At 44.0% G+C, this 15,758-nt stretch overlaps 1 protein-coding gene across 4 annotated transcripts; it reads left to right on the top strand.

Moving 5' to 3' along the window:
- The first annotated feature begins 223 nt into the window (after nucleotides 1-223).
- On the top strand, nucleotides 224-10,512 carry LOC127756784 (9-cis-epoxycarotenoid dioxygenase NCED2, chloroplastic-like). 4 transcript variants are annotated; one of them, XM_052282156.1, is made up of 2 exons: nucleotides 224-1,932; nucleotides 9,186-10,512. In XM_052282156.1, exons 1-2 carry the CDS (start codon nucleotides 248-250, stop codon nucleotides 9,193-9,195), a joined length of 1,695 nt encoding a protein of 564 aa, XP_052138116.1. In that variant the 5' UTR covers nucleotides 224-247; the 3' UTR covers nucleotides 9,196-10,512. The 4 variants fall into 4 exon arrangements, with proteins under 4 accessions (XP_052138116.1, XP_052138117.1, XP_052138115.1 ...); XM_052282157.1 differs by lacking the exon at nucleotides 9,186-10,512 and adding an exon at nucleotides 7,283-7,357; XM_052282155.1 differs by lacking the exon at nucleotides 9,186-10,512 and adding an exon at nucleotides 4,680-5,294.
- The last annotated feature ends 5,246 nt before the right edge of the window (nucleotides 10,513-15,758 follow it).

The raw sequence follows: 15,758 nt of genomic DNA, 5'->3' as shown, positions 1-15,758 counted from the left end.
GTGAGCTTGTGCCCTGTCATCCATGGCAAGATAATATTGTAAATATACTACATATATATTGTAGGATCCTTTCCTTGAAGTTTCTTATCCACAAAAGAAAAACAGTGACTTGGTTGGTGCTAACATCTTTGTCGTCCTATATATGCAGCGCTGCATGCAAATAATCCCCACCTGAGCCATCCATTCATTTGTACATTGTAGAGAGGCACCCATTGTTGCCATGTCTTCTGCGCTCCCACCCAATGTTATGACTCGTGCTTCTTGGCAGCCCAAGAATAAAATGTCCCACATCTCGCCTGCGGCCAAGGCTCACGGTACTTCATCGACTCGCTCGGCTCACCACCACAGAACAACCACAACTTCTTTGACAATGGCGATCTGCAACACACTTGACAAAGTGATTGATCGGTGGATGGACCCACCCGAGCAGCAGCCCACGGTGGATCCGCAGCGTGTTCTCTCCGGCAACTTTGTACCTGTCGATGAGCTACCACCGACACCCTGCCCTGTAGTCCGCGGCTCCATCCCGAGCTGCCTTGCCGGTGGGGCATACATCCGCAATGGACCCAACCCACAGCACCAGTTCCTAGGACGCACGCACCACCTCTTCGATGGTGATGGCATGCTCCATTCCCTTCTCCTTCCCTCAGCTACATCAACACTGGAGTCAGTGCCTGTGCTCTGTTCACGCTATGTGCGCACATACAAGTACCTCTTGGAGCACGAGGCCAGAGCACCAGTTTTACCAAACTTTCTTGCTGGCTTCCAAGGGTTGGCTGGGTTGGCTCGAGCAATGGTCTTCGCTGCCAGGGTGTTTACTGGTCAAATTGACCTGAACAAGGGCTTCGGGGTGGCCAACACTAGCATCACCTATTTCGTGGATTGCCTATACGCACTCTGCGAGTATGACCTTCCATACTCCGTGCACATCAACCCAGCCACCGGAGAGGTGACCACACTCGGTAGATATGACTTTGGTGGTAATCTCTCTCTTAGGATGACAGCACACCCGAAGAAGGATCCAGTCACTATGGAATTGTTTGCTTTTAGCTGTAGTGCCTTTCAGCCATTCATAAGATACTTCTGGTTTGATAGGGAGGGCAAGAAGGTTGCAGGTGTGCCCATCATGTCCTCCCAGAAACCGTCTGTGCTGCATGACTTTGCAATAACAGAGAGATATGCAATCTTCCCAGAGTCACAGCTCATTGTTAGTCCTATGGACATGGTCGTGCGGGGTGGCTCATTTGTAGGGCTGGACAGTGCCATGGTGCCACGAATCGGCGTGCTTCCGAGGTATGCCAAGGATGATTCAGACATGCGGTGGTTCGAGGTCCCTGGATTTAATATGTTGCACACGACAAATGCCTGGGAAGAGCCTGATGGAGAGGAGATTGTGCTGGTAGGACCCAATATTTTGTCTATTGAACACTTGCTAGGAAACATGGAGCTCATGCGAGCTCGTGTCGACATGGTACGTGTTAATCTCCGCACTGGTGATGTGTCATGCATTGCTCTCTCACCGGAGAACCTTGAATTCGGTGTGGTCCACCAAGGCTATGTTGGTCATAGAAATCGCTATGGGTACTTTGGTGTAACCGGTCCAATGCCCAAGATCATAGGCATAAGGAAGCTTGACTTTGATCTAGTTGGCTTTGGTGATTGCACGGTTGCACGTCGTGACTTTGGTCCAGGTTGCTTTGCTGGGGAACCCTTTTTTGTTCCAAACAACGATGACAGGTATAGCAACGAGGATAATGGTTATGTGGTGTGCTACACTCATGAAGAGGCCACCGGAGATAGTCATTTTGTGGTGATGGATGCAAGGTCTCTAGAGCTAGACATTATTGCGGAAGTGCAGTTGCCTGGTCGTATCCCCTACGGCTTCCACGGTGTTTTTGTCAAACAGGCTGAACTTCGAGAACAACTGCAACTGTAAGCATGCACGTCAAAATCCTTACTTATGACTCATATAAAAATATAGGGATTAGCTAAAAAAACTGTCGCAAGTATTTTGAGTAAAAAACTTTCAAATCTAACTATAGTATATAATTTCACTAGAACTACACTATAACAATAATATAACTTGTATATATGTATTAAAATAATATATGCAACTTTATATCTAATTTGTATAGAGATAATAATGTAGTTATAGTATAGCTACACTATAGTTAGAGTGTAATTACACTGTTATTACAGTGTAACTAGGGTGTAACTGGAGTATATTAGAAAAAAACATCCAAGAGATGAAGTGGCTAGCACGCGCACAAATTATATTTCTCACGTGAATTTTTTCTATGAACGCGCCAGCTTGAATCTTAAGGCAAATCCGACGGTCAAAAAATCAAAAGTTTTTACCCTCGTTTTCTGTCGACAAAAAGAAAACTAGCAAATCCGTAAAAATATATTGTAACAGCCCTGTATTTTTTTTTCTTTGGTTCATAAAATAGTAAGTTTTCTGGGTGTATTACATGTACTACATATCACGTTTCGTGCATCAAAAATCTTTGCCGAATGAATTAATGTTCGTGCGATCCCTAGAAATGGTTTTCACCGCCTTGACTGATGAAACTGGAATATTCGGAGTACTGTTCACCCAAGGGGAGTTCTTTTGTTCCTTCCTCTCGTTTTCTGTTGTTTCATTTACCTTTTGACCCCATCTATTAGCTTGACAAGGTAGGGAACCTAGTAGGACACACTCCTAATTCAACCCAGCCGAGCCAAACGTGAGCCATCGCAGCCCTTGCGCGGCATCCCGCCCAGCCGAGCCGAGATCACCCCCAACCGATGACGCCAGGCGTCGCGCTGCCACGCCGTCATAGTGGCCAGTCTCTCGCATCCAACCGCCCTGCACGAGCTCCAGCCGGTTGATCTTTCGCTCGGCTGCCCATGGTTTCTAGCCTCAAGCCCAAGTCTCTTCCTTGCCCTGCTCCTGCCTGGAAGCCAGTGACGACCGAGCCACGTCGCCCTCGCCCCGGCAAATCTCACCACGGTGCACCATTGCAGCCTGTGCTACCGATCTTTGACTCGGTGCACCAAGTCGCTTGCCCTCTGTCCCATCCAACTGTGGCGTGCTCCCTGCATCCTTTTCATGACTAAATTTAGCCCAAATTTTCAGATTCTTTTCTATATAAATCTCTATCAAGGAATCGAGACATTATACACAAAATGACAAATTAATATATATATCTAACCTTAAATAAAACGTAAATACTTACATAAGAACCACTTAGTCCTCACACCAAAAAATAACAACATAAAAAAATCATCCTAGCGGGGTTTCAGCTCCACACCATAGACAAAAACTCTCACTAATTAAATAATAAATATAGGCTAAGTGGAGAAGTATAAAAAAATGCCTCATTTCTATACTTTTAATATATAGGCACTTTAGTATACACTTGCTAATGTACAACTATATGGCTATAAACCCTTAACTATGCTTTCCTGGTATATTGAGAAACTACCCCTGATTGTCGACTGCCGAGTTCCTTATGAAAATCCGTCATGGCTATCCAACCGGCTATAGATACGGAGGGGTAACCACAGTAGGAACCTTTCTTAGCCATATATATGCACATGGAGGAATACCTGTACTGGCCTGTCACCACCAACGGCCTACCTCTATAGTTCCATGGCATATAGCACCACTTAATGAAATTCAATAATCTAAGCATTGCGCTTACAATACTAAATATTTCCCTCCATCTCTGCTGATGACATAGAGCAATCATACGACTGAACACAAAGCCAATACCCACTGCATATCTCCAATAAGCGAGCCATATAATTAATACAAAACTATAAAAAGAAGAATATTTCATTATAGAATAAAGTTTTACAAGAGGGATATAAGTTATTACAACCATATCCAAATTCCCCGGATGACTTGAAAAACTCAAGAACTATTCTAATTCTAACTCCACTAGCACTAGAACAAAATATAAATCACTAAGGAGAGCTTCTTTCACTTGATTCCTTCTTGGTGTGGGTTCGAATGAGGGAGGAGGCCTTATATAGCTTGCTGATGGTGGTCGGAGCGCAGAAAATGGTCACAACCGTCATTAGAAGGCGATTACTACTGACGTTGGAAGTCCCAGGGCCAGCTGGGCTGCGCTAGGGTTGGCCGACCCCTGGCTGGACTTTCTGGCCTTGGGTTTTCTCCATGCTCCTGAATGATGGGTCCAAGGTCCAGTGGTGTGTTGGTTGGGTCCAATGGCATGTGTTTCATTAGGTTTATGGGCCCATCCGTGCATTTATTCGCCACACTTGTTAACCTCTGACTGATCAGACGGGTATTTTCCACAATTTCTCCTTCATTTATATGGTGATCTCCTACAAGTACAAGTGGAAATAGATAATTTCTAACTAAGTATGCATGCAAGCATTGCTAGTTTTCTACCATTTTAGGAAATATTGACGGTCGAAATTGGTCTATAACGACCATCAACAACGGAGTCATAGTACTAGTTAGATTCGTGGCTAGAGAAAGTTACGTTGTCGATATAAATAGATGAGGGTTTGAGGCTAGAATATATCGACTTTCTAAGAGAGAGTATGGGAGGAGTGCTTTAGATGAACTTTGTAAACACATTGATGCAATAAAGTTGATCTACTTTCAAAAGTTTCGTCAATACTTGTTTTTCTAGATCCTGATAGCTTGACCGGCGGCAATGCAGTGGTTTGAATGGAGAAAGAGCGACGATCTTACTGACGGTATCTAGGTGGTCTGACCGGCAACATTGTGGCGGTCTAACCGTCGGTGACTGACCAGTCCGACCAATGGCCAGGAATTGATCTGGTGCTTTAATCTGTGCAACTTCGATATGTTTGAGGGTAACCTTTATTTGCACTCAAAGCTTTATATTTTTTTTGTGTTCCTACCATTCACCCCTCTTTTTCACCCCTCTTTGGTAGACAGTTCATATATCCCCATCTGCTAGGCTAGGTTCATATATTCAAACCTACAATTTGTAATTGGTTGTGGGCTTGTGACCTGTCGCCCGTGGCAACAGGCACGGACAAAGACAAAGACAAGATAATATTAACACTAGATAGAAATCCAAATACCCCTAAACTTTAAATAGAAGTCCGTCTAGCACCCAAAATTTAAAAACCGGCGTCCAACCCCCTAAACATTGTAAAACCATTCATATTACCTCGTAAGATGGTTTTTTTACAGTGGTTTTTTATCTAATTTTGTATATAATTTGGATGAGTTTGATCACGTGACATACTCATTGGATATATAAATTAAAATCTCCACTTATATTTTTCTTTTTACCACTTGTTAGCTCTCACTTACAAACAAGTACCTACACTTACAAACAAGTACCTACATAATAATAGTATATATCACTATACAAGTAATAAATTGATGGCTTACAATTGATGATATGCAAATATATTATATTAATTATTTAAAGTTGTTTGTTTAAGCTTTTAAAATATGCAAAACCACCATACAAAACCATCTTAGTGGGTAATATGAATGATTTTACAAATTTCTGTGGTTAGATGTCTAGTTTTAAAGTTAAGGATGCTAGATTGACTTTCATCCAAAGTTTAGGGGGATATTTAGACTTTTCCTCGAAGGTAATCCTCGAAGGTTTTTAGGAGAAAAAAATTAAAATCAAAACCCCCAGAATCCCAGTCCCTAATTCAAAATCCATCAAGCAAAGAGGGCCGCCATCGTCGTCGTACGTCGTCGTCGTCGAGCCAAGCTGGCCGCAACCCTAGCCACTGAGGGCCGCCATTGCCTAGCTGCACGCGGAGCCATCGCCACAGAGGGACTCTGTCGCTGAGCCTGCACTAGGCGCCGTCGTGGACGATGTGTACTGCCCCGATTTTCGTTCGGGATTAAAAATCAATTCAATAACTCATTTTCTAGAAATTAATAAAAATTAAAGAAATTAATTAAGCGAAATCATTTTTTAATATTCTTTGTGCCCTAATATACTCTCCGGGCGCACTTCCCTCCATCTCCTCCACGAAATCCCCCACTTTTCCCCAAATTTTCGCGCCGGATTCGAGCCCCACCTCACCCACGTCGGCGCAGGCCGTTGCCGCCCGATTCCGCCCCTCCTAGCCTCGATCTCCATCCCTCGCGCCCATAAAAAGGATCCCCGGGCCCTCCTCTTCCCTTTTCCCCTCTTTCCCAAGCCTGCCGCGCCCTCTGCCATGCTCCCCGCGTGAGCCCGAGCTCCGCCGCTCGCAGCCGTGCCTCTACCGCAACTCCCATCGTCGCCGCACTGCGCCGAGGACACCGCCAGCTTCGCCGCTCCACGCCGCACCCCGGTCTCCACCTGTCCTCCCCTAACCACCACCGAATCACTCCTTCCACCGCGAACTCAAGCCACTACCGCCTTACACCCCCTCCAGCCGCACGCCGCCATCACCTTAGCCGTTGCCGCCCCGCACTGCCTCCATCACTCGCTTCGCAGCGCCGATGAGCTTCCTTATGTTGTCGCGGTCGGCCGTCGTTTTCCAGTCACCCCGCACCAGTCCTCCCCTCCCTAATCCTCTCTTCTCCTTCCCCAGGCTCTGAACGTCCTCGGCCGCCCCTCCTTTTTCACCGAGAGCCATCTAATCGCCATCGCCATCATCTCCCTCTTCACCGGCCGCCGCATCCGGTGAGGACCCCTACTCCCTCCTCCTTTTCCTCTTCCGCCGCCGCACTCCCACGTGTGTCGTCGCTGCCCATGAGCACCGCCGCCCTCCAGCCGCTCGCCGCCATTCCGTGTCGCCGACAGCAGCCGTCGGTGACCGTGCGCCGCCGCCCATCGCCATGGCCGGCCAGCCTGAAGCCGTGCCGAGCCCGGCAGCCGCCTCCCGTGCCATTAGATTCACCCTCGGTTTAATCTAGGCCGTCCACGTGGCCATCGTGGTGCCGTCCCGCGTCGGTGCCACCTCGGTGCCACATCCTTTCCACCTCCGCCCGCTGGTCCGCCGTGGCTGCCACATGTTGCACCCACGGGCCGGTGCGCATGTGGACTCGGTCCACCGTGCGCCCGCCCACCAATAGGTGGGGTCCGCTTGTCGGCGTTACCTATCCTCTCGGTGATGTCATAAATAGTATTAATTGCGCAATAAATCATTAATAATTCTAGAAATCCATTTAAATGGCTCAAAACTTCTAAAATTCATATGTAATTCAAACGAACTCCAAATTGTGCCATTGAACTTGCAAAATTCATCTAAAATTGAGATCTACATGTTTGTTTACTTTTTATGTACTGTTTGGTTGGTTTTTATTAGAGTTTTTCCTCATTTTGCATGCCAGCGTGTAGTTTCCGTCGTTTTAGAAGATCGCGGTCGCGAGGAAAGGAGTTCAGAAGGTTGTTGTGAAGAAGTAAGGCAAGTCACACATTCCCCTTGAGCGTACTGTGCCTACTTTATAAATGTTTTATCGTTTGCAAATAAAATTGCATGGCCTTCTAATTTCATGAGAATAGGGTTTACCTATCTGCTCGCTTGTGCCATATTACTTGTTACCAGTCCTTTGTCAACCTTGGGTGATAATTTATCTAGCTCGTGATACTTATGTTGATCAAGCTAGAATTATATATGCTTAGCTATGCTTAATTACCACTAGCACACATAATGGGATAATTACATCATTAGACATTTAGTATCTTGACGAGCTACGTGCTCGAGACATCCGGCCATGTTTCATCGGTCATAATTATCCAAATAAAATGCGACTGAATGGTAGGCTGTGGTTTCAAGGTTTTGCTAATCGCACCCATGGTAATTAAGGACTGGTTCACGGGAAACCCTGGAAGACATATAGTGCTTACCACAAGCGGGAATGGGTAACTGCATGATGCTTACCACAAGCTTGACTCTTTCCTAGTGTTGACGTTCGTTATTGATCAGTTTCGACCGTCAATATTACAAAAACAGGAGAGAACTAGTGATGCTTGCAATACATAAATATGTTAGAATAATAATATTCCACTAGTATTGGGTCTACTAACCTTTTTCAGAGAATGACAATAAAATGAAGGAGAATCGACATCAACTTAAACGATAAATCAATCGGACGATGTCGAGAACCAGACTTGTATATGAATAGGCCAATAACTCAGAATTGACATGACGAATCAGGCCAAAATTCACAAGTCTACTAAGTGAAGCAGTAGAGGAGGCCACCAGCCAAAATGTGGGCTGGTTGGGCCGGCCCCAGGTTTGGCCGAACCTCCCGTGAAGCTGATGGATGTAGGGTTTTGAGGGAACGGTGGAGATTCACTCCCTATGGCGGTTGGAGGGTATTACCGACTTTTCCAACCGCCATAACCGCCAATACCTTCCTGTTTAAGGAGTTCACTCTCTATACTTCAACACACACCTCAAGCAAGAGCTCTCTCATTCCTCTCAAGTTTAGTTTAGTAGTATCTAGCTGGTGGAATAGAATTAGAAAAGGAATCAGGAGTCCGGAAGTCTTCGGAAGAGTTCGGGTATGGCTCTAGTAGTTTCCCTTTCCTCTTTTGTAAGCTTTGTACTTTTATTAGAATACTCTTCTAAATACATTTATGGTATTGAAATACTTTCTGAGTATATTTGTACCTACTTTACATTATGTTCATGTTATACTGAATATACTGCTAGCTTATCTGTGAGATGTTTTGGTGCGGGTATAGTGTTTGCTTATGCAATTACTTTATGTCATGACGATGATATTAGAGTAGTATCTGGTAGTTTAGACGTGGTGTCTAGATTACGGGATATCATTATTTGGGGTTATATACTGCGGATAAGAGGTGGGCCGCTGATGGTGATAGCTCAGTACGGGTATTCCTCCGCGCCTATATATAATCCTAAGTTAATTTCCTAGGGAGGGTATTCCTCCGTTTTTAGCCCCGGTTGGATGGTCATGACAGGGTGTCGTAAGGAACTCGGCAGTTAGGGGTGGCTTCTCAAAGTACCAGGAGGGCATCGGATAGAGGGTATTAGCTAGTATACCAGTTAACTAGAATGTATGTATGCTATGTATATTAGAGGCATAGGAATAGATTCTCTTTCTCTTTTCTTTCCACCTAGGTTAGATTAATTATTATGAGGATGAGTAGTAATGCTTGTGTGTCACTCTACCCTTGGATTATCTTAACCCCTGCTTAGAATATGATTATCACAAGTAATATATAAGTTATTAGTTGAGTTCTCACTACATGATCTTCCCACAGGATAAAATAAATACGATACCCTTGGAATACTCTTGGGTGGAGCCACCCAAGACGGATAGCCTGGTAAAGTTTATGCAGAACTTCCTGGAGAAGGAAACAACAGCGCCTAGGAACCGTTATTGGAAGACGCCGGTAAAAGCACCTGTACCAGCCAAGAAGTTAGAGCAGCCAGCTCAGAGGAAGCCGTCTTCCGCACCAAAATCAAAGAAGGTGTGGAGGAAGAAGCTAAAGACGCCCGCTCCATCACCTCCGGAGACGGGTGGAAAATCCATGAACTGAATTGAAAGGAGGTACGGTCTTGCACGTCGGACTTTAAATGACGTGACCTTCGCCAATAGGTAAATTGGTTTGTATCCACATATTTGTTTTCAACAATTTGAATTTTTGCATCATCACATATTTGAATTTCAAAATTGCATTCAGGACTTTTGAATTTTGAGAAAATTCTTCAAATGAATTTTTAAGAGAAAACCAAAATAAAGTTTTCAACGAAAATTCATTGTGCCATGACCGCATTGACCGTTGGATTCCAACGGCCGAATGTGGGGCCGGTTGGGCCCACTAGGGGTTCGGCCGAACCGGCCAGGCAATGGTCGGCTACCTCACTTTTTGAGGCAACGGCTAGTAGGTCCCACATGTCATTTCTGACCGTTGTGGGTACCCTATAAAAGCCAGCCGGCCGAGAGAGGGAATTCCACAACATTTCAACTCATTTTCATTCCCTCTCCAAAGTTTGCTCCCAAGTTCATTCATGCTTTGATAGTTTTCCTCAAGTTCAAATCATTTAGTTGCATACATACAAGTTGCTTTGGTGAAACTAACCGGCGGGTGAAACTCTTGTCATTTCTAACCCCCGCCTAGTTAGCATGTTCTTGCTCCATTGTGCAGTATGAAGAGGCGACCGTCTCGTCTGTTCAAGGGGTCGGGCTCTCCATCAAGTTGTCATAATGAGTCTAGTACTCGTTCATCAGCCGATGTCTCGATGGAAGACGCCGACGCTCCGCGACAACTCCTAAGCGACGCTGACCTCGACCTTGCCAGTGAATGGGAGAGACAAGCCTACTACATGTTGAGCGACCGGGAGTATCCTCACACGCGAGAATACTCACCGAAGTTGCTGAAAAAGATAGATATGGATGTTGAATTTCGTTCTATTTGGAATGCTGTTGGTTGGCAGAGATTTGCTGTGGTAGATGAGCCTGGTTGTCGTTTGCTTACTTTGCAATTTCTGTGCACTTTGAAAGAAATAGAAGATGGTATTTCTTTTCGTTTTTTCTGTAAGGAGTTCACGCTCACATGGAAAGGCTTGAGTACACTTCTTGATTTTCACGATTCCTGTAAAATTGATCTCCAGAAAGGAATTTCTGGGTTCGAGAAAAATAGGTTTTGGGAAGATATTTCTGTAGATCCAATTTGTAAGAAACCTAGAACGAATGATATCCATAATCCTACACTTAGGCTCATGCACAAATGGATTGCTATGACTTTGTTTCCTAGAAGTGATCTGAGACCCATTAAGGGAGATGAAAGATCAAAATTTCTCCTGTGAAATGTATGACAAGGCAATGGTTAGAAAGTATAAAGTTCTCTGCTCCTGTTGAGTGCACCTCTCTGATTACTCGGATAGCAAAAGGGTAGGGGTCGTTAGCGACCAAATTTCTTTTATCTCAGCCACTCGTCCGCGTATTGATGAGGCCTATCTAGTGCAAGGGCATATTTTGAAACATGGAGCAGATGGATCTTTGATATACTTTTTACCCGGTTGTACAAATGAAATCCCGTTGCCAAATGCGGGGTATCATTTGTACATCTGCCATGAACTAACCAATCCCCTGCAGACCATAGAAGAATCTCGTGCAGGTGGAACATACAGGGAGACACGCAACATGACAAGGAACGAACAAGGAAGTTCATCATCCTCGACACCCGTGCAGATGTATGAGGTAGGTTGGACACCAACTGGGGATGCACCTGGATGGACCCAAGCTCCACGCCATAGCATCGGAGTCTCAACCTGGTCAAGCGCCAGTGAGGACCAGTGGCATGCGCCTCATGACATCCACTGGGGGGACAATCAACCTCCCAGATCAAGTGATGTGCCTCCATCTCCAAGTGAATGGCGCTCAAGTTCCTCTCGTTGGGACTTGGGTGAAATCACTAGAAGAATGCACACCCTTGATGTGCAGACGGGGGAGATCCAGTACGACCTCGCGGAACACATAGCTCAAACGCAAGAATGGCAACAATCTGCTGACGCTCAGTTCACCAACATCAACAACATGATGCAGCAACAGCATGATGACCTTCAGGCGTACATTCACTTTCAGGGGTTCAATTCTTATCAAGGACCCTGAGCAAAAGCCAAGCTTGGGGGGAGACTTCGCTCCCCCCACTGAGGTAACTTGTATCACACTGCATATTTCCCTTTCAATTGCATTCTATAAAACTTGAAAACAATATAAAAATTTGCAAAATAGAAAATACCAAAAAGATAGGATAGGTTTGAGTCATGCTAGGTACGACAAGCTAGTTCTCTTTGTTGAAATGATGAATAGTTGCTCTGTTTTATATCTCTGATATATGGGTTCTTAGTAAATACTCTCTCAAAGGTTAAATATAAGTAGCCAAAAATTATCCGGGAACCTGAGGTAAATGGGCTGCACTTGCTAATCCAAGTCTAGGTTGTTGCGAGATATGAGATAGTAAATATGAGTTGCTATGATCCTCATACTAGTTTGACTTGAATTCCGGATGATTTGTTTTTCAAAATGATAAAATTGAAAGTTCCTCATTTGATATAAATTCCTACCAGAGCCAAAAATGTGCTATCATGATTAAACCATATACATTTTGGTTACTTGCCATTCCATTGAACTTTGTCAAATCCTTGTGACTTGTGTAGATACTTCTCATGCTCTTTGATCAAGATCATACACCCACATATATGCACATGCTAAACTCCTACACTGGGAGCTAAGCAATATTCCATTCCATATCCATATTACCACCAAAATAAATTTTCCATGCTTTCATGTGCTTTCTTCTCCTGAAAAGAAAAATCCTTTTGAAAGAAAAAAAATGAGAAAGGAGAGAAAGGCATGGTTGTGAAAAAAAAAATAAAGCTATGCTCCATCAAGCATGAGCATGATTGAAAAAAAAAATGTAATTACGCCCTCTCCTAATCAATAAAAGAAGGATTTTTGGGAGAAGAAAGTAAGCATAAAGGAGAAGCATTTTCTTTTATTTTTTTCTCATACCATTTCCACTATATACCACACACATAATTATGCACAATCTTGATCTTGAGTATGTTTAGTTATCTGCTTTAGTCTAAGTTTTTGACTTAGTAATAATGTGAATGCAAGTATGCCATGTTTGATCCCTGCCGAGCTCCACATATAAACCTTAGAGTAGGAATCAACAAGGCAACATTTGGTGAGGAATTCATGTTGATACACTTAGAGAGACTAAGTGAATCACTTGAGGAACTTGGTTTTCTTTTTCAAAATCATTTGAAAACTTCTAGAATAAGAGTTGAATAAAGATCGGGTGATTGGTGCTCTAATTGCTGTTCTGTCTTTCAACCGCCCAAGGCAAGGAAAAGCAATGTCTCGTGGGAATCAGGGGTAAGGGTAAGCCACCGTGCCAAAGATTATTTAATCTGAGAGAGAGTACATGTACCTTGCACCTGTATCTTTGAGATATGCAGCATAGTAGCAACTCCTGATCAACAACCAAGTCTTTGTTTCCTTTCGTCCTTCACTCGGGACAAGCAAAGGTTCAAGCTTGGGGGGTTTTGTTGACGGTCATTATCGATCAGTTTCGACCGTCAATATTACTAAAACAGGAGAGAACTAGTGATGCTTGCAATGCATAAATAAGTTAGAATAATAATATTCCACTAGTATTGGGTCTACTAACCTTTTGCAGAGAATGACAATAAAATGAAGGAGAATCGACGTCAACTTAAACGATAAATCAATCGGACGATGTCGAGAACCAGACTTGTGTATGAATAGGCCAATAACTCCGAATTAACACGACGAATCAGGGCAAAATTTTCACAAGTCTACGAAGTGAAGCAGCAGAGGAGGCCACCAGCCAAAATGTGGGCTGGTTGGGCCGGCCCCAGGTTCGGCCGAACCTGGTGGTTCAGCCGAACCTCCCGTGAAGCCGATGGATGCAGGGTTTTGAGGGAACGGTGGAGATTCACTCCCTATGGCGGTTGGAGGGTATTACCGACCTTTCCAACCGCCATAACCGTCATTACCTGCCTATTTAAGGAGTTCACTCTCTTCACTTCAACACACACCTCAAGCAAGATCTCTCTCATTCCTCTCAAGTTTAGTTTAGTAGTATCTAGCTGATGGAATAGAATTAGAATAGGATTCAGGAGTCCGGAAGTCTTCGGAAGAGTTCGGCTATGACTCTAGTAGTTTCCCTTTCCTCTTTTGTAAGCTTTGTACTTTTATTAGAACACTCTTCTAAATATATTTATGATATTGAAATACTTTCCGAGTATATTTGTACCTACTTTACATTATGTTCATGTTATACTGAATATACTGCTAGCTTATCTGGGAGATGCTTTGGTGCGGGTTTAGTGTTTGCTTATGCAATTACTCTATGTCATGACGATGATATTAGAGTAGTATCTGGTAGTTTAGACGTGGTGTCTAGATTACGGGATATCATTATTTGGGGTTATATATTGCGGATGAGAGGTGGGCCGCTGATGGTGACAGCTCAGTACGGGTATTCCTCCGCGCCTATATATAATCCTAAGTTAATTTCCTGGAGAGGGTATTACTCCGTATTTAGCCCTGGTTGGATGGTCATGACGGGGTGTCATCAGGGGTGGCTTCTCGAAGTACCAGGAGGGCATCGGATAGAGGGTATTAGCTAGTATACCAGTTTACTAGAATGTATGTATACTATGTATATTAGAGGCATAGGAATAGATTCTCTTTCTCTTTTCTTTCCACCTAGCTTAGATTAATTATTATGAGGATGAGTAGTAATGCTTGTGTGTCACTCTACCCTTGGATTATCTTAACCCCTGCTTAGAATATGATTATCACAAGTAATATATAAGTTATTAGTTGAGTTCTCTCTACATGATCTTCCCACGAGATAAAATAAATACGATACCCTTGGAATACTCTCGGGTGAAAGGCTACAATGGTATATCCGTGCGCTTGCGGATGAACTCTATAACCATAATATACCAGAAGTATTTCTGCGGCATTGATGGGAATTATATTTCTAGTAATGTCGTTAAGAAATACCAACACATAGGCACCGGTGGCGAGGGTGGGCGTGATGGAGTTGGGTCTGCCGGGGTGTCCGGTTGTCCAGCTGCCGGATTCAGCGCGGCGCACAAGAGGACTGCCCACCTCCGGGGTAGGGGGTGAGGGTGAAACCTTAGCGTGGTGCGAATGGTTAGGGGAGAGTTATATGAAGTGTCTTGTCACAATGACTTGACATGGTGACATGTTTATCATGGGGACATGCTGGTGGATTGTATCTTGTGGGTATAGTTGTGCACCTCTGGCCATAGTAAAACTATTCGAATAGTCATGCCCGCGGTTATAGGCGATCGACCAGATTCACCGTGATTAGTCACATACTTAAGAATTGGTTAATGAACTGATGTAGTTCTGGTGGTTTTGTTGGGCCTGTTCAACATGGTGTAGCGTCGATCATTGCTGATTTAATATTACCTTAATTAATCAATAGTTTTACTGCTTTGCTCAATAAAATGTTTTGCGACTGCCTTTATGCAAATAGCCACAAGCCATCCTTGAATCCCCTTGCTCGTCTGCATCATTAGTGTGGCTTGTTGAGTACGGTGATTGTACTCAGCCTTGCTATCATTCCCCCTTTTAGAAGTGTATTGCTTCCGAGCTAAAGACGAAGTTAGAGGATTAAGGCTTTGACCCCAGTTGAGTTCTGCCTATGGAGTGGAGCTGAAGTCCCGCTAGGATCATCGTTTTTGCGTTGTTGTTGCTTTTGTTTTGGTGTGAGGACTAAGTGCCTCTTCTGTAAGTATTTTATACTTTATTTATGTTTAGATCTGTATATTAATTTGTCGTTTTGTGTACCCTGGCTGGTCCTGGACAGAGATTTAATACATAAAATAGTCTAAAAATTTATGCTAAATTTCTGGGCATGACACGATGGCCGCTGTAACGTCCCGCCTCTCCCAGGCCGGGTTCACTTACATCTGGCAGCTTTCATAGGTTATAGACAGGACTAAGTGCCTCTTCTGTATTTTACACTTTATTTATGTTTAGATCTGTATATTAATTTGTCGTTTTGTGTACGCTAGTCCTAGACAGAGATTTAATACACAAAATAGTCTAAAAATTTATGCTAAATTTCTAGGCATGACACGATGGCCGCTGTAACGTCCCGCCTCTCCCAGGCCGGGTCCACTTACATCTGGCAACTTTCATAGGTTAATTGCGCCCTCATAGACAAACACAAGTCTTTTCTACACACTTTGTCCTCACTCGTGCGCACTCGGGAAGAATTTCCCGATCGGTCACCCATCCCGAAATTGCTCCAGGC

Source organism: Oryza glaberrima, chromosome 12 (assembly GCF_000147395.1).
Source record: "Oryza glaberrima chromosome 12, OglaRS2, whole genome shotgun sequence".
In the NCBI taxonomy this organism is placed as follows: domain Eukaryota; kingdom Viridiplantae; phylum Streptophyta; class Magnoliopsida; order Poales; family Poaceae; genus Oryza; species Oryza glaberrima.
This window is presented reverse-complemented; position numbering and strand designations above follow the sequence as displayed.

Coding starts and splice junctions, on each gene's coding strand:
- LOC127756784 (XM_052282155.1), top strand. CDS start 248: ATGACTCGTGCTTCTTGGCAGCCCAAGAATAAAATGTCCCACATCTCG. Junction 1,933..4,679: donor CTTCGAGAACAACTGCAACT/GTAAGCATGCAC, acceptor GCGGCAATGCAG/TGGTTTGAATGGAGAAAGAG.